The sequence below is a fragment of the Diadema setosum genome, chromosome 6, assembly GCF_964275005.1.
Source record: "Diadema setosum chromosome 6, eeDiaSeto1, whole genome shotgun sequence".
Classification (NCBI taxonomy): domain Eukaryota; kingdom Metazoa; phylum Echinodermata; class Echinoidea; order Diadematoida; family Diadematidae; genus Diadema; species Diadema setosum.
This window is the reverse complement of record NC_092690.1, coordinates 6,689,022-6,708,280: the sequence shown is the minus strand read 5'-3', so window position 1 is coordinate 6,708,280 and position 19,259 is coordinate 6,689,022. Positions and strand designations below refer to the sequence as shown.

Here is a 19,259-nt window from a genome sequence, read left to right as displayed (position 1 = left end):
ACTAGCCGTTTAAAGGGACATTCCAGACGATTTTCATAATTTCACATCATGTAATACATAAATCGACAACTCCATGTATAGATTTGTGGAATTTATTGTGGTTCTTGAGCAGAGAAACAAAACTTTGAAAAACCTTAAACAAATTACACTGAACAAGGATGGTGACATAGGAGGTTCACATATTTCAGAAATGTAGCAGTGTAATTTCATTACAATGCCATTTGCTTCCGAGCTCACCTGTATATAATCCATGCATGCCTTCTCCTTTTGTTCTGCTTCCATGAGCCCCAACCCATGCATTCATATGGTGACTCTGCCATGCCATCATCTTTGTTCATTGCAATTTGTTCTATTTTTTGAAAATATTCTTATTCTTCATCCCATTATCACATATTCTGAAACTCTGTCCTCAGTATAACTAATTTATAGTTGTTCAAATGTAAAAAATCTGAAAATCATCCGGAGGTTTCCTTTAACTCTTTATGTGCCATGTTCACACACTTGACTCAGTTTGGCAGCATGCTACTTGTAAGTACACATATTCAGTTCAAACGCACAAACTCGTCAAAAATGAATGATGAATCACCATTCCAATTTCACTGTCATGTGTCGCTTGCATCATACATGTATGTGGTGACTGACTATCAAGCGGTGTTTCCTGCTGGATTCGCAAAATAAATTCTAAGTTTCTGTCAAAGTTTTGTGTGCAAAAGTCGTGCCTCCACGACAATGTAGCTACTGGTCATTTCATTTTGAAGAAAAACAATCATAGATGTGTCCTAGAATTTAATACATCAAAGCAAAGCTTGGCATATTCTTCACAACTTTGCTCATCCAGGGTAGTAAAAATCTATAAAAGTTACATCTAGATTTGAAAATTAGTTGTTTTCCCAAAGCACGACTACGTTGCTGTCTCAGAATAATGTGGCACACGTCAGGGGGTAGACACCATGGCACATAAAGAGAGCTTTGGAAGCACTGCCTGCAAACATATACATGTAGTGGACCGGTCATGTGATAAACTTTGTGAAGTTTCAAGTGCTAGTGTTCACACTGCCCAAAGATGAAGAAGATTGGCGGGGGTTCTGGAAATTTCCCTAATTTGAGTGGGAAGTTTCACGGAAAGTTTCACTGGAAGTCTGAGGTTATAAACTTAACCTTTGTGATCTTTAGCCAGTGTGATCGACTCCACTGGCAAAACTCTGTGATCTTCAAGACTGCAATCTTAAACTTGGCGATCTTCGGCCAATGTGATCATGGCTATCATTTCGTCTCAGAAATTCAAAGTTTCCTTGATGAAAATTGGTTTTGAAATGGCTGAGATATCCTGAAACAAAGTGGTTCCAATAAAAGGTGGGACCCACCTTTCATTGGGACCACTTTTTGTTTTAGTTTGTTTTGGATATCTCAGCCATTTCCAAACCAATTTTCATCAAATAAACTTTTAATACCTCTTTTGGAATTGCATGCTTTTTGATATTTTATAAGGGTTTTTGTATCACCTTGCAATAATTTAAAATTTGAATTTCCGATCTCAACCAAAACTATACCTTCCCTTTAATTGAAAACGATCATCAAGAAAGGGGTGTCCTCTGAAAGGTTTAATAATCACATAAAGGTGTTGTACAAGTGCCATAAAAGAGATTGTGATATCTATCTAGAACAATAAAATCTGCACTTCAACACATGAGATGTAAAGTCGATTGACAAAATTGAAAGGATTCAGCTGATTTCAGTGTGTACACAGCCCCTGATAAAGGCCTTGTGATTCAAGTTTATACTCCAAATCGCACCTCCCAATTTGGGGGGAAAAAAAGGGAACTTGTCTTTCTTCTTCAGACTACAGGTATTTCCAGTCACAGAATTACTATGGTCTCTTTCCTTATTTTAACTTAAAGAACACTATGACTGCAAGAACCCCACTTCACTCAGTATGGCTGAAATGACTACATGGAAAGCACAATTTCATCAATTTGATATTAACTTGCCACGGTAGGCACTTCCTTTCAGTCAAATTGCAGTGCAGTAAGTGTTTTACATGCGCACTGCATATAAATAAAACATGCAATCTGCTATGAATCAAAATTCAGCAGGGTTTCTGTGTAAATAATTGCATGAATTAATGCCTTTGAGTTATCAAAACTACAATACATACACACACATGCACTGATACATTGTCCCTTGATCGATAGTTAGGCAATACCTAGCCCAAGATGTACATGTAAGTTGGCTAAGCTCTGTTGATGGGGCTTGTGTTTAACATTGCGTAATGACAACATCTCACAGATTAAAAGATTTCCTAAGACGTACCACAAAGTACAATAGGCAAATACCTATGTACAGCTGTTTGTAGGACCCTAACTTACAGACCTTCTTGCCCTGATCAGTCATATGCTGGAGTCTCTGCATATCACACAGTGTAGAATCTCTTTACTTTACTTCAATGCTGAGCATTACATATAAGGTGTCTTTTCCTTTAATACACAGACGCAATAACTTTACATTCGCACAAAGCATGCCTCACAATGTTACACCATACACAGCACAGAGGCATAGAGGGCGCTATTCAGATTCGAATCAACGAAGCTGTCATCTCTTCACAAACATACAAACGTAGTAAACCAACAAAGCTTGGACAGCCGTGAAAATCTCGTCTCCGCACTTGAGTTGTAGAGGAGAGCACGGAGTTGTGTCAAACACATACCAGCATGTACCTTGGCCACAGCTCCCGTGCCGCGGAGGAGATCGTGCTACGATGCTAAGAGGAGTCGCTGTAGAATCTACCCTGTCTCCGGGGGGAGATGGCATCACTCTAGTGCACGTTGTTCATCGCGTTGCCGGACGTGGACGGATGGGTCAGCCTGGTGAGGCGGAGGATCTTCTTGCTGAGGTACGCCGTGTGCAGTCGCAGATAGTGGATCATGTCGGCTTGCTTTTCCAGCAGATTCTCCAAGTAGCCGACATCCCTGTGAGGTAAAACATCATAATTTTAAATTGTCCCAATGGAAATGAGCTGATTTTCCTATTATGTGACCGTGCACCTCAAAATGAACATAAAGTCGCATACACTGATTTTGCGTGAGGACTGAAAATAAGTGAAATGGGTCAACCTAGCCGAACTTGACTTGTTCATATTTTCTGAAAGAGCAGGTCTTCTTTTACATTATGCTAAAATTTGATATCATAAAACTGGCAGGAAAGTGTGTTTTTTAGCAGTTTATCTCGAACTTTTTTGGTAGAATAATGTGATTAGGTGTGTCTTTAAAATCCCTTTTTCATTTCTGAAAAACCTTGTCCACACTCTTCACTTTCAACTCTAATAACTTTTGAAAGGATAGCGCTACTGCTTTGAAAGTTGACATTAATTATGGACAGAATGTGTTAATGAGGCATATTTAATTTCAGTTCAATATGATAATCCCTTCATTGTTTTTACTCTGGTGGTTTACTTCCTGTTTTTTGTCCCATTCATCGCACAGCCAGCACGGTTTGGTAAAGATTAAGCGCTTGAATAGACACTGTACTTCAGAGCCTCTTTTCTCAGTTCACACTTTTCCTGAGTTTGTGCTTTCTTTCCAATATTTAGATAGGTTAGGAGAGTCAATTTGATTTTAGTTATACATCATTTTAAAGCTTAAAGTCTGCTCTTTCAGAATATGGTCTTAACTAAAAATTCATGTCTGGCGACTTTTTGTTTGTTTTGAGGTGCAGGGTCACATATTATCAACACAGGTATCCCATAGACACCTGCCAAAGTATTCTTAGTACTAGTCTTAAACAAGTAATATGCCTTATTCCAGTAATCCTGCTTTCAAAATAGGCCAATGAGAAGGAATTAACCCTAACTAGGTCGGGCTATTTAGGTAGATGAGAGAGCTGGGGGGGGGGGGGGGGACCTGGGCCGGCAGCCGTCGACCCCGCGATCGCGACGAAAATTGGCACACAAATTGCCTATGACGTAATCTAAAGTACCATGGAGTTAATTTTGTTGAAAATTATCATTTATGCCAAATTATGCTAATTTATGCATATGATGCTTGAAATCAGACAATTTGGTATAAATCACTAAATAAAGCTCAAAACAGGCACATTTTTGGTGTAAATATTCTTTTTAATGACCTTAGCAAATGTAAGAGAAAAAAATTGTGCAATCAGAAAAAAATTTCTTAAGTATTTTATTGTTTTTTTGAATTTCTTATGTATCCGTATTTCATTGTTTTTTCGACTTTGTTTTTCATTGTTTTTTCAATGAAATTTGTCCGCGACAATGTTCTGAACAAGAAAATTTGTTATGAATTGATTTTAATGAATAAAACCCCAAAATAATCATGCTTTTATGAAATTTGCCTGTAAACACAGTTTGCATTGAAATTGTACACAAATTCTCGTTTTTTAAGCAATTTTTGGTCTGACATACACGAACATATTTATGCGCAACTTCGAACCGCACGCCTGGGCATCGCAACTTTGGTGTCAAAAGATGCGCGAAACTCGAAAGAAAAAAGTCATGAAACGTTGTGGCGATAGCTTTTCGCGATAGCTTTTCGCGATAGCGATACATCGAGCGAAACGTTGGGGGGGGGGCCTCGGAGGCCCCCCCCCCCACCTAGTTAGTGTTTAAGCAAGATATGGTTACACAGCAACGTTAACCCTTTACGTGCCTACATACTTACAATTGAAGTTAAAAGCAAGAGAATATTAATCAGAGGGGTGAAGGTTGAAGTGTGAATTTTCTTCAATCGTCGCCATCTACAAATTAAATTTGTAAGAACGCAACTACTGATTTGTAATTTAACAATCACACCTCAAATGTAGTAATATACTTGCAAAATTTTTCACCATTATGCACTAATCCATCCATGAAAAACTTGAGCTAGGAGGTAAATAACAGAGGCCACTCAGGGTGTAGCAATGTACCTCAGTCAGGAAGGCCATGGTGGTACAATAGGGATAAGAAGTATTAGGTAATCTCTATTCATTGACAGTGGGTTTCCAGACAACCGTGCAAAACAGTGAAGAAGGCTGTCATGGCCCTCCAGATAGCACAGTAGGGGATAATCTCCGCTCTTTTTCTCCCTTTTTTCAGAGACTCCAACCCCAAGCATCTTCTGATCGGGAGATTCTCCCGCCTGAAACCCCTAGCAAACGGGAGACTCCGATTTGTTCCTTGCGGCCGGGGTCCTATCTAAGGCTTATTTTTCAACATACAATGATATTAAAGTAAGAAATCATTTCAAGCGGGAGACACAGAGCCAGGGCGGGAGAAATTGAATCTCAAGCGGGAGAACGGGAGATTTTGCAAAAATGGGCTTTCGGCGGGAGATCTCCCGTCGAAAACGGGAGAGTTGGAGTCTCTGTTTTTTTCTAACCCGTTGAGGACAAGTCCCGAGTACTCGAGCAAGTGTCTATTGGGAAATGTGTGTTATAGCAAAATCAGCCTGTCCTCAACGGGTTAATGGCAAGAGCTAGAGAGGATGAACATCACAGACGAAAAAATGGATTGCAAACTCACAAGAAAAAAAAAAGTGTAGGTATACTATCTGCAAATTATCCAACTCATTGCAATGATTATGGTGCTGTGTCTGTGTTTGGTTATGTGTGTAACAGACTGCATGTCACAACAGTCCTAACCTATTGAAGAAAAGAAGAATGCTGGAAACACCAGGCATTAGAGGAAACCTGGGCTCCATTTCATAAAAGATGTTAGGATAACAACTCTTGCTGGAATGGCAACTTCCAATAGCAACAGTCAATCAGGAACTTAGGAAGCTGGATTCTTGTCATTACCATCATACAATTGCCATTCCAGCAGGAGTTGCTATCATATCACCTTTTTATGAAATGGGGCCCAGGCAGACTCAGAATCAAAGTGGTTTACAGCACAAAGTGCATGCAACATATTGGTGAGAACTTTGGCAAGCGATAAAAAGAAAAGAAAAAAAAATGCATATATATCACCATCAGCACATTAGGCATGGGTTTCTGTATTACATAACCAGCATGCACTTGAGCAAAATGCCTGAAGTATACTGAACATCCCCTCCCCACGTTAATACACAAAATTAGTTATAATGACTGGCTTGGAAAAAAAATCATGACCTAAAACCTCCTTGAAAAAGCATTTTAAACACCAAGGTTAGAATGATTTTTATAATGGCTGACAATGAAAGTCATTATCTATAACAAAATGTTAAATAGATGGACTAAAAGTGTTTTGGCATTGCTACAAAGCTTAATCTTGTTTCCAGTATGTTTCCCCCTCATATACAGTGGGTGCACCAAAATTGCATGCTGCAAAGTTTTAATGCCTGCTGCTTCCTTCTCTTAACTGTTTATTCACACAGAAATTTTCACAGCAGGAGAGCATCCCCAAGGATGGTTTGCCCATGGGCAAACAGCATAAACGTTCCCTTGCCACATGGTCATGTTTATCTAAAGTGCTGACCAGTATCTGACTGAGTCACAAATGAAATATGACAAAAGAATTTATAGAACTCTTGGTTTCTCTTCCATCCTTCAGTAATTACTATCTCTCTCTCTCTCTCTCTGTTGCAAAGGAGAACAAGAGAGGAGGTGTTTAAAGGTGGCCTCACACTATGCAGTTTTTTCGATCGCAGTGCTTGCAATCTGTTGCGGTTGCCAGATCGCAATCATCGAGTCGCATAGTGTGAGCGCAACGACCACAAGGCTTGCAAAATTTCAGCCGGTCGCAAGGGTTTGTAGAGGTAACCACAGACGATCGCAAGGTTTTGAACATGTTCAAAATTTGACAGCAGCCGCAAGGAGGTCGCAAGGCTTGCGGACGCCTCCAAGTCGCAAGAAGTCACATGCGGTCGAGAACCGCGTGCGACTTCTCGAAACCGCAAGCAGTCGCAAGAAAAAACCGCATAGTGTGAGGCCACCTTAAGCCTTACAACCTTGCCATATTCATACAAGCACGAGTAAAGAGGAATGATCAGTCTATACATGCTGACACTAATAACTAAATGCCTCATTTAATCATACTCGCAACTGAATCATGACTGCTTAATTGCCTGTCACTCTCTGTACATGATAATAATCAAGCTCATAACTGCATGTACATCTCTCTAGCTAAAGCCATTATGTGGGATAGATTGCTTGTTAAGGATTAAAGGGATGGTATAGTATTTGCTGAGATGAGGATTCAGCTTTTAACTTTTTTTGCGAGACACCTAGAAACCACTTGATCAAATGTTAAAGAGAATAGAATTCTTAGAAGAATTCAAAGTTTATTTGATGAAAATTAGTTTGCATTGGCTGAGATGTCCAAAAATAAAGTAACACAGAGCAATCTTAATAAAAGGTGGGTCCCGACATTTACTAGGATCACTTTGTTTTGGATATCTTAGCCATTTAAAAACTAATTTTAATCAAATAAACTTTGAATTCCCTTAGAATTATACGCTCTTTAATATTTCAAAAGAGGTTTCGCACTATCTCACAAGAAAAAGTTGGAAACAAAACCAAAACCAAAACCAAAACTATACCATCCCTTTAAAAGATGGCGGTGTTTAACGATCGGTTTCAGTTGCCTGGAAATGATTTTGACACCAGTGTGAAGGTATCTGGGAAGTGGTACAAATCAAATGTATAACGAACTGATGCACAAATCAATGGTCAACCAAGACAAAGAGTTGGGGAAGTTGCTAGCAAGTCTCTGGCGCGAATAAAGGGAAGAAATGGCAAGCATAATTTCTATTCATGAGGATTCAACGAATACAGCATGATTATGGTAGTCAACACTCAGTGTTGACCCCACAAAAGTCGGGTGGGGGTACTTTCCACATGACTTGCTGTGCACATGTCCAAAAAGTGTCAAAAAGGGCTTGCCCTTGAACATGCATGTACAAAATGTACAGCATTGTCCAAGTTTTATCAAAAAGAGTGGTATTCTTTTTTTCTTTCTTTCACCATTTCAGGGTCCTATTTAACAAAAAGGGGTGAGTTTTCTTTTTTCTTCTTTCTTCAGCCATACAGGGGTACTACTTTACAAAATTCACAAAATTCTACATTCACTGGTACATCTATATGGAAGTGTAATGGATCAAATGCAATAAAGTCTATTTACTATCTCTTTAACTGAATTCCTGAGCCATTTTGATGTGGGTAGGAAGTACTTTGTCTGAGATTGACAACTCTCCCCTACCCCACCACCCCCCCCCCCCCCCCCAACCACGAGAATGGGATGAATATGGGATTAATCCCCTGCAATGCCCACCTGTATCCGATGTCTGGAAGAGTTGCCGAGGGCTGCGTGATGGATGTATTGAACTCCTCCTGTTCGACGTCAGGTAGGCACCGCTTTTGATTGAAGCGAATGACGAGTACTGCAGATGCAATTAGAGGTAAACAAAGTGAGCAGCAGTCATTCTTTTTGCGCAAAGTTGATTAGCTCTTAATTAATTCATTTCATTTTAATCATCCAATAAAAAAATATTACAGGTATATATATTTACATATCATTGACGAAGCATAACAAATACAATAGAGAGAGGACACCATGAAATAGTACATGATAGATAGATAAATAACCTAACATGCATGCAAAATCAAACTGACAAGAACAATCGTGGCAGAGGAGGAGATAAACCTCTTTATCTTAAAAAGGGGGGCAATTCTCTGTACCAGTTTTATCTAATGGCAGATCAAAAATGAAAAAATAATAATAATCAGCATGGCTTCAGTTCTCTTCCTTTACAATCCTTTGCACTCAAAAGAGTGCGATTGTCTTGGAAAACACCGCTACACCGCAGTGGACATTATACCAACCTGTATAGCGAAGTAGGGCACCCCCAGCCAGAACGGTCTCCAAACTGGCAATGATCTGGATGTACATCATTGGCCAGATTGTGGTGTCCACCACCTGGTCCCTCAGATAAGCACCGCTGAGAACCAAGAGTGCAACACAACCTACGTAGGGAACACAGAAGAGATGAGGAAGATGTATCAGAATGTCAATCATGGATATCAAAGTCTTGTTCAGATCATGTTACACAAGAAAAGGAGAGCCTCTTAGCTCTTTTTATGCCTAGGCACTTTCAAATTATTATAACTGTATAAACCCGTTACTCCCACAATTTTCTGAGAGCCTTCAATGCCCTAAAACAAGATTCTCTTTGGTGGTCGAAGGAGAACAGATAGGTTGGTAACCTGCCTGTGCGAAAGGGGTCAAGCAGTACATGTATCCCCTTTGCACGGTCAACTACAATTATGTGCCATCGGACAATACAAAATATCGATCTGGCGCAAGGTCACAGCACTCTATATATACAGTACTGTGTGCGAGGTATGAATAGAGCGTGCGCTGATGGGCTCAAAAAGTTTGTCATATAATTTACATTACAGCAAGCTTGGGAATTCTTTCGACAACTTTGCTGTACTTCATTTCTAGCATAACTGTGCAGAACAAAAAAATTATATTACTTTGAAAAAAAGAAAATTTCCCAAAAGTGGAAATGCACTGAGGTCTCAGAATAATGTAGTACGCATTGTAGCACACAAAGTGTTTGCTGTGTGTGATGATTACGGTGATGAAACATCTGCTCCCATGACAATTTATTTTCTTTATTTTCTTGTTTTTTTCAAGGACTTAGGGTTAGGTTGTGACAGGGTTTTAGGTTTAGTTTGATGTGAGGATTAAGATTAGAGTTTGAGGGTAGAATTTATGTTTGGCTGAGCGTGCATATCATTCATGGGAGCAACTGTCATAGGAGCAAATGTCATGAAACCAATGACATCATCGTACCAATGGATACTGTGTATAAGGGTACTCTCTTGAGCGTCTGAGTCCGGCGGTAGAACTGCAGGTAACCCATCCGCATCGAGCGGCGATGAGCGTAGTGTAAAACGCGTTCGAAGAATAGGAAGAGCAGCCACATGCAGGCCTGTATGTAGATTATGATCACAAAGCTGCAGGTTCCGTCATTCTTGAAGATCATCAATGGAATCAGGAAAACGAGGGTTTCCCAAGCTATCTGGATCGTAGCAGCGAAGGTATGCATAAGGGATAGGAGGATGAGAACGTTAATAACTACTGTTTTTCATTTACAAATTTTATGCCAACATTATGAAAACACTTAGGCACTTATATTGTAGCTTGACTTAGTACCAAGTTTGTGTGTGTTTTTCTTTTTTGTTTATTTGTTTGTTTTTCTGGTTATTAAGTAATCCATCCAAATGTCCATCTTCATTTTAATACACATCCATGGGCAGTATATTACTTTTGAACTCTAGAGTATCATTATCTATACAAGTTGAGAGGACATTATAGTTACTGCTTTATGATTTTAACTCTAAGGCACAGAAGAAAACAGCTCCAATCAACTGTGACCACTCAGTAAAAAGCCCATGAAATGTCGGAGATTAGGATGCACTGGAGAGACAAAGTTATGTCATTTGGGTTGGCCTTTTCAGATATTTCAAATTTGTCCTAAACTTTCTCAACCTATACTGTCAAAATTTGGCGGCTTAAAACAAAACCAAATTGAGATATTGGAAGTTTTTCTGGACCATTTTCTTTCTTCTTTTTTTTTCAGACAAGCGCTGCTTTCAATGTGAATTGAAACATGTTTTCATTGATAGTTCTGCACAGCAAGCTTGAAGGACCCTAACTGACAGACTCTTTTCTCCCTTGTCTATGAATCTGCACTCCTCTCTCTAAATTCAGTCACTTTTTCAATGGGTCAGGATGGGCCAATTCTTAACCCTAACTAGGCCGGGGGGGGGGCCTCCGAGGCCCCCCCCTCGACGTTCCGTGCGATGTATCGCTAACGCGAAAAGCTATCGCCACGACGTTTCATGACTTTTTTCTTTCAAGTCTCCCGCATCTTTTGACACCAAATTTGCGATGCCCGGGCGCGCGGTTTCGAAGTTGCGCATAAATATGTATGTGCATGTCAGACCAAAAATTGCTCAAAAACGTGAATTTGTGTACAATTTCAATGCAAACTGTGCTTACAGGCAAATTTCACAAAAGCATGATTATTTGGGGGTTTTATTGATTAAAATCAATTATTAATATATTTTCTTGTTCGGAACAATGTCGCAAACAAGTTTCATCGAAAAAACAATGAAAAACATAAAGTCGAAAAAACAAAGAAATACATAAGAAATTCAAAAAACAATAAAATACTTCAGAATTTTTTTCTGATGGCACAATTTTTTTCTCTTATATTTGCTCAGGACACTAAAAAGAATATTTACACAAAAAATGTGCCCATTTTGAGCTTTATTTAGTGATTTATACCAAATTGTCTGATTTCATGCATCATCATGCATAAATTAGCATAATTTAGCATAAATGATTATTTTTTTTTTAATTTAACTTCATGGTACTTTAGATTACATCATAGGCAATGTGTGTGCCAATTTTCGTCGCGATCGCGTGGTCGACGGCCGAGATCTGGAGGGGGGGCCTGGGAGGCCCCCCCCGGCTCTATGATCTTCCTAAATAGCCCGGCCTAGTTAGGGTTAAAGGCTACACATCATTTAAAAGCTTAGAACTTACTCTTTCAAACTGTGTAGAAAAGTGGCATTTCATTTTGGTTTACTTTTTTTGTGGGTTTAAAGTTGGGTGGTCACAATTGTGAATTTCTGAAAGGTATCTTGTCCTTGTTATCAATGCAGAAGTCAGCAATGAAATCCAGCAAAAGCGATGAGAATTCCTGCCGAGTGTTTACCAGGATAATAATCTGTATCACGGCTGCCCACGCTGTCCGGAGCGGCATGAATCGTGGGGAGTCATCCGACGTCAGCCCATTGCCGATCAGCTCTTCTTCGTCATTTGCAAAGTTGGATGCAGAGCCCTCATTGGCAAAGAAGTATCCCTGTCATGTACAGACAAAAAGAAACAATCGAAATCAGGCTGAATCCAGACAATACTGTAGCCATAAAATCTCAACAGACTGGTTCCCATTTCCTACAAAGTGTTCTCTGTTGCAACACGCACTCATTTTCACTTTACTGTGCATTCGAGACTACTGTACTGTCACTGGTACAGTTTCTCTCTAGCTACGCAACATCTGGGGGGTGATTCATCAAGTTAGTCAGCGCTGACAAGTTGTCAGTCTCTGACAATAACCATAACAGTCAGTGACCAAAGCATCTCAGCCAATCAAAACCAAGGATATTGCTGAAATTGTCAGAGACCGACAACTTGTCCGCGCTGACTAAATTGATGAAACACCCCCCTGAAAGTGACTTCGCACGACTACACTTGTAAGTGCAAGTATAATTACACTTCTTGTTCATGTCGAGCAAATTTTGGACATGGACGAGTTCTTTCTGTCCAGGGTGCAACATAACTTTTTGTTACCACTTGCCCGGTTGGGCAAGCAGATTTTCAAACTGTTGCAGAACACTTGCCCGAAAATGAATTTTACTTGCCTGCAAAGAAAGTCAAAAAATATAAGAAAAATATACTGAAAAATCACTTGTAAAGCCAAGGGCTTGATAAAAAAAAAAACCCAATCATTTGAATAAACAGCACATGTGGGGAGTAACAAACTTTGGTTCGATAGAGTGTCGGTGATGGATTGGTGGGATTTTTCACGTAGTGTTGGGAAGTAAAGATGGCTTCAAAACTTTTTTGCTTGCCCAATTCGGGCAAGCATTTTTCCCCATTGTTCCAAAACACTTGCCCGACTTTGATTTTTTTACTTGCCCCAGGAAATCAGGCAAATGCTTGTGTAGCACCCTGCTGTTCCCTCACAATAATTTTGCCATGTACCCCTGTGCACTACCCTACCCTTGTTAGCATTCATGTATGTACGTACACCTGCATACACACACACACACGCACACACACACACACACACACACACACAGTAGTGTTGGGGCAAGTGTTACTGGCATCCTAATTAGGGTAGGGTAGTGCATTGTAGAGTGATATGGCAAATTAGTGGGGGGGGGGTTATCTAAAGTCTTCCCTTCAGATGTGGCAAACATAAACAGGGACAGACCTCTCTAGAATTAGAAAAGCAGAAGATATTCAACTAATTCTAAATGGGCAATTCCACGGTAACTGACGTTACGCGTAAGGATTTTCATGAAATTGTTTTTGTTGTAGTTTTGTGAATGAAAGCACCTGGGGCTTGTAATTAGCATTGATGAATGAGTTCATGAGAATGAAGAAATAGGTGGAAAGTTTTTCTCTCAAACTGCATTTCTTACCACATAGCAAGTGAAAATGTGTTGGTAACTGACGTTATGGAAAAAGGACATGGGAAATTATGGTGTAGATTTAAATGGAAATATCTCATGTCCCTGACTTCTAAACTTGATGTGTTTTATATGGCAAACTAGAGGTTCTTAGGAACAGGTGTGCAAAATAATGTGCACTTTAGATATTTCCTTAATTAGCACCATGCCAATTTCAGTGAAGGCATGACGGTAACTGACGTTACGTAACTGACGTTACGCTTACATTTGCCATAGGGTTTACACATGGAAAATCATGATTAGGAATACATGTAGTTTTGTGATATTTTATAATTCTGACCTTTCAGAGTGATTTGCTTGATATGGAATCATACCTTGGTTCATCAATTACAAATACCCAAATGAAATGAAACATTAGTCCATTTTCTTTGTGTTTAATGAAAACTTAAAGGGAAACATGTCAGTAACTGACGTTACACATACTTTTGCTATGGGGTTTACAAAGAACTAATTTATTTAACAGGTTATTATGCTGCTGCAGTATACCAGTAACAATCCCAGGCATTTACTTAGCAACAAATCAAAACAAAATCTAAAGACACAAATGGGGTGGGGCCCTTAGAGGGCAAGCTCCCCCCCCCCCCATGCCATAGCACAGTTGAGCAAAAATAATGTAAATGCACCAGAGGATATTTCTTGACATTTGTCTTAAGATTGAATGCTTATTCAAGAGTTATGATTACACAGAGCCATTTAGATTCAGCAGTTCCAAGTATGAATATTGACATAACTAAGGTTTTTGTTTTTATTTTGTTTTTATTTTTTATTTTTTTAATGAACAGGAAAGTTTCTATCTAGAGTACCTCACCCCTAATGCCCTGCAGTACTACACAAAACACAGATATTTTTGTGTGTGAAAAAAAAAATATCTTTCAGGTCATGGGGAAAAAACACATTCAAATAAAAATATTCATATGTATGAAATCTACTGTGATATATTCTTTCTTCTTTTCTTTATTTTACTCCTTCACCCTCAAGGCATTGTTAGGGCCACAAATAACAAAATGATCTCCATTATCAATAATGATTTAAATGAATAGTGTTACACTTTTAATAATTTTAATAATAATTTTTTCTGTGAAGAAGAAGCATACTTTTTTTGGTCAGAAGGGCATTATTTGTTTATTCCTTGCTTGAAGGAATGTAATTGTTTTTCTTTTCCTTTTCACTGGTATATCAAGGCTTGCAAATACATCCCAGATACCAAGAAATAGGACTTTGCAATGAAAGAATTCTAAGATCAATATAAACGAATCTTCCTGTTCATAATTATCATGTATTACAAAAATGTCCCTGCATGAATGAAATAAAGTAATCAACAAATATGAACAGTTTTTTTTTTATTTTACCCTAGAATCACCTCTCACTTTGAGCAACATTAGTGTTAAACGTTGAGCAACACCAGTGTTAGTTTCAAACAGTAATGACAGTACATGCCTTATGTCAGGCCTGCTTATGTACCATTTCAAGATGTGCCATATTAACTAAACCAAACATTTAAGTGCAAGCGAAGATTATCTCTTCCTGCATTTGCCTTGAGGTAGAAACTTCACTAAGCTTCCAGAAAAAAAGAAAAATGCTAGCAAAAGTAGTCATTAGTAAAGATTATAAAACTGTTGGTATACAGCTGTACACAAGCTTTTTAATAGAAAAAGGTGGGTACATTGTACCATGCAACCACATCATTGATTAGGCCTACAAATTTGGTAGCTTTATCATCCCGTAGGACTGTGAATGTACTGTATAGTAATTTGAGTGCATTATATATTGCATGTGGTTAACCTAAACTTCCAGATGATTTAACCTTAAACTTGTGCTGAACCGAAAATCAAAAGCTCAAGCCCCCTCCACCAAAACAAAATATGATAAATAAATAGATTTAAGATTAAATGAACAAAAAAAAATGTATCCATGGACATACAGTGTACCATGGTGACAACATCATTCCCTATCAAAGGGATTGCTGCTCTTTGTTGATAACCTTTGACTTCCCAGATGTATTGAAATGGCCTAAAGTAAAAAAAAAAATGCCTAAGTTACAATTACTGTCATGGTAACTGATGTTACATACTGGCATATGACGTTTCGGTAACTGACGTTACACATTTTGATGTGTTCATTTGACTATCCAGTATGCAAAGTATCCTTATTTTCTGGTGTTGAAAGGAAGGCATATGGGCATACAAATCCTAAGTTACATCATACAGCTCACTTTCTTTTACGAATAAAGTTAGAAATTCCTTGTTTTTGGTAACTGACGTTACATCCATCATTGTCAAACTAATTAAAAGTTTTTTATAAAATTCTTTAAAGCAACCAGCTTTTTCTTTCTATCATGTGGTAAAAGACTTGTCTGGTAACTGCATACATATAAAAGATTGTTGTTTAGAGTACTAGTAAAGTGGATATACAGAGGGTAAATTATGTGACAATACACTCTTTCTTACCATTGAGTTATAGGCATATTTTGGCAGCCATTTTGAAAATCAAAATGGTCGCTTTTATTGAAAAACATAATGATTCTTAAAACTTCAACTCAAGTATTGTCTGAAAATGTATGGTGTTTGAAACAAATATCATTTTGAATTTTCGGCATCTGTGTCCTACATACCGTGGAATTGCCCAAATGGGGAAATAATGAATAAAAAGGGAACACAAACAAATGAACAAACAAACAAACAAACAAATGACAGTTCTGGTAGGAAAGGACAGTACACTTACTCAGTAAACCAGAAAAATGTGCAAATGAAAACGAGCAAATTAGCATGTCTGGCACTTAGTATTTTGAGTAGTAATGTACGTACAAGTAGCTGTAGTGGGATTGGGTTTTACGTTTTGGGGACAGTCAGCCTGGACTTCCCCCTCCTCTGTACTGTACAATGGTACTTTAAAGGTACTAGCCCACATTTGCAAACCCATGAAAATCAAAACTGCATAAAACAGGTCCAATATGACTTCAAGTACAAGTTATAACAGTAACATACCTCACCTGTCGCTCTTTGTCTATACCATTCGATAAAAGAGAGAAAATCATCGTTTTAAAATCAATTTTCAAACCGGGTCAACCCGACCCAAAATCGAATTACGAGCGCGGGCTATAGCTACGTACATTGTACATGTAACACGTACGTGGACCGGAGCTAGCGAGCGTTATACGCATGCATACGGATTACGGTGCATTTTCATTTATTTTTATGAAAGTAATGGACTAATTGGAACGAAATTTTGCACAGGTGTTACTGCAATCATACCCAAACTCCATGCTAACTATGAGACCAATTGCTGCAGGTTTACAAATGTGGGCTAATACCTTTAAAACCTTAACCAGACCCGGACTGTGACTTTATTTAACCCGATTGCGGGGTCACATGACTGACACATTCGACCATGTCAGGTGATTATGCACCCCTCCATGACCTTGACCGACACTTGATGGACTGGACTGAGATTTGCCACACACAGATGTGTACCCATGAAACCCTGGGAAAATCTGTGGGCATCAGGCACATCAGGCCGCTGGTGTACAGTGTAGTTGGTGAAGTATCTATTCCCGAAAAGTGGGAATGACTCCCACTTTAGCAATGTACTTTCATATTTATGTGGATTTAACTCAAATTCTGAATATTCAAAATACAAAGAGGAAAGAAAAAAATCACAAGAAAATTTGAAATAATTGATAGGTCTATCTTATTTCCAATCACTCCGTTAATTTGAACCAAATCGGCTCACAGGAAACACTGATATCAATGTCAAATTTCATGATGTCAATCAAAACAACTACCTCTTTGAGAGTCTGTCTGTCACTCAGTGCAGTGTCTGTCTTTGTGAGTTTGTGTGTGCTCTATGACTATGAACTACATTTCTCAATCGACTGTCAACGTCAGTATCAATCAGCACTTCCCATTATCTGACTTGGTTCAAAATTAGCCCGACCAGATGCTGTGCTTTGCACGGCGTCCCCTTGTTGCACAAGAATATTAGTTAAAGTGAGACTGAGTGATTTGAAAAACAAAAACAAACAAAAAAACAAACTTGAATTAAGGGTGCATTGCATTTGAGCGCTCTAAATCGAACCAGAGCGAACTGAACCAAAGCGTACCATACCGAACTTTGCCAGATTTGAAGCGTTCGAGCGCTCTGTCGAGAAAGCGCACCTCACGAGTTATTTTTAGAAAAGGTCACACATTTTTTTTTTTTTTTTTTAGGAAGAATGTCATTCACCTGGTGCTTGAACTACTTACAGCTGTCCCGAACAAAGAGAATGATGTTTTTGCATTGTGACATATGCACATGATGCGCGCATGCTTTACAATTACAGCGAACGTTTGGTACGCTAAAGTTTTGGTACGCTTTTGGAGCACATCGGGATCAGGAAGTGGTCCACTTTTGGCTCGGTACAATACGGTACGGTACAGTTCGCTTTAGAAGAGCGCTCGAACGCACCCAAATTAAGCTAGACTAATTAGATCTAGCGTGTAGCATCTATTAACAATTTAGTTTAATTTCCTCGTGTGAGTTTGGGAATTCGAGATATGACATGGATTCGAAAGTACAGTAGCACTAGTACGGTAGTAGGCCTAGTGTCATCTTCCCTCAGTATCACGGTACCCGCAAAAAGTATGATAAAGGGGTACACGTAGGTAGCACTTTGTAGTGGTACCGTAGGCCTACACTACAGCAGCCGCGCCGTCGCACCCGCACGTACACGCTACAGCACGGCTGTCAGGAAATAATACGACAGAGCCAACACAGATATGGGGGTCTGGGACTATTAGCGGCGACGACGAAGTGCCGGAAAGACTTTTGAGCGAGCAAAAATCACTATAAAGCCACACCTCAGTGTTTCACTTACCCCTTGCCTTGTACTGTCATGGTCGAGGCTCACCATCTCTCTTTGAAATAGATTCCAGTGCCCTGAAAATGACTGAAACTGTCGTCTTTTCAGTTTCCGGTACGTGCCGTGTAACTTCACCCGTACATTCGTTTCATTATCCAGTCGTGAAATTGTCACATGATCATACAATCAATCACATGTGTGTGATTGACGGCCGATTACGATATTGTACATTCGATTACGATACACATTCAGTAGAATATCGTACCATAATATAGGTATAAAGCGCATCACTTTGGGGCGAAACTTTAATAAAATGATTTTTAAATGTGCTGTGATGAGCGTTACCACATAAAGTCTAAACAGAGACATTTTCAGGCTAAGGGAAAGGCAGATAAATGATAATTGCTATTTTCTTTCTCTCCCTCTCCCTCCCCCACCAGCTCTCTGAAAAATAAAGTATATTCGTTGTTTCTGAGTAAAATTATAATGTTCATGATAATCGTATTGAGGACATGTATAACTAATTATGTTCTGCTTTTTCTTACAGGCTTAGAAATTATTTCTCTACTAAAACTTTGTAGTAGGGCCTACCAATTTATTGCTTTATTTGAATCCAGTGTACTATGATTGAAATATTGTGCTTTGCATTGATTGTGTGTGTGTTGTTGTTTTTTTTTTTTATAGATGTATTACTTGAAACGAACGATCCTTAAAAAATAAAATAAAAAGTATCAATGTTCAGTCTGCAAAGGACAATTTTTGTTCTTGTCCATACACGTGTATTTTTCTTCGTCTTCTTCTTCTTTTCATTATTATACGGCATTGTATTGCACAAATATTAGAGAAAGGGGGACAATCTCAGTGGAGACAGGCAATATGTCAATATTAATTGGCTTTTCTCCTCTCCATGGAATTCATCGTTCTGTTCCAGGTGCAACTTTATGGGCACTTTTTTTTTTCGGGGGGGGGGGGGATTGTGTGTGTGTAAAGATTGAGAAGAGGAGCGCGCGTACAACAAATAACCTAAACACAGAGAAAAAGAAAATAAAAAATACACTTATACAGTTATTTAGCAAATTCTTCTCTAATGCAGGTTTGGGGGTCGGATAAGCCACATGCTGTTAGCGGATGAACCATTGTCGTTCTGGCAATAATAACAATATGTATGAGTCAATATTATTTA

The 19,259-nt window shown here is 38.9% G+C and overlaps 1 protein-coding gene across 1 annotated transcript; it reads right to left on the bottom strand.

Annotated features, from left to right (window-relative positions):
* Positions 1–2,812: 2,812 nt before the first annotated feature.
* On the bottom strand, positions 2,813–18,221 carry LOC140230263 (transmembrane protein 192-like). Its single transcript, XM_072310441.1, has 6 exons — positions 18,092–18,221; positions 11,700–11,846; positions 9,767–9,995; positions 8,791–8,931; positions 8,240–8,348; positions 2,813–2,966 (listed from the first exon to the last, which is right to left on the bottom strand). Exons 1-6 carry the CDS (start codon positions 18,125–18,127, stop codon positions 2,813–2,815), a joined length of 816 nt encoding a protein of 271 aa, XP_072166542.1. The 5' UTR covers positions 18,128–18,221.
* Between the last annotated feature and the right edge of the window lie 1,038 nt (positions 18,222–19,259).

Excerpts from the sequence above, each read along its gene's own strand:
- LOC140230263 (XM_072310441.1), bottom strand. The coding sequence starts at position 18,127 with ATGGTGAGCCTCGACCATGACAGTACAAGGCAAGGG. Across the intron at positions 11,847-18,091 it reads ATGACAGTACAAGGCAAGGG|GGATACTTCTTTGCCAATGA; the intron begins GTAAGTGAAACA and ends TGTACATGACAG. Across the intron at positions 8,349-8,790 it reads TGCCCTACTTCGCTATACAG|TACTCGTCATTCGCTTCAAT; the intron begins GTTGGTATAATG and ends TTGCATCTGCAG.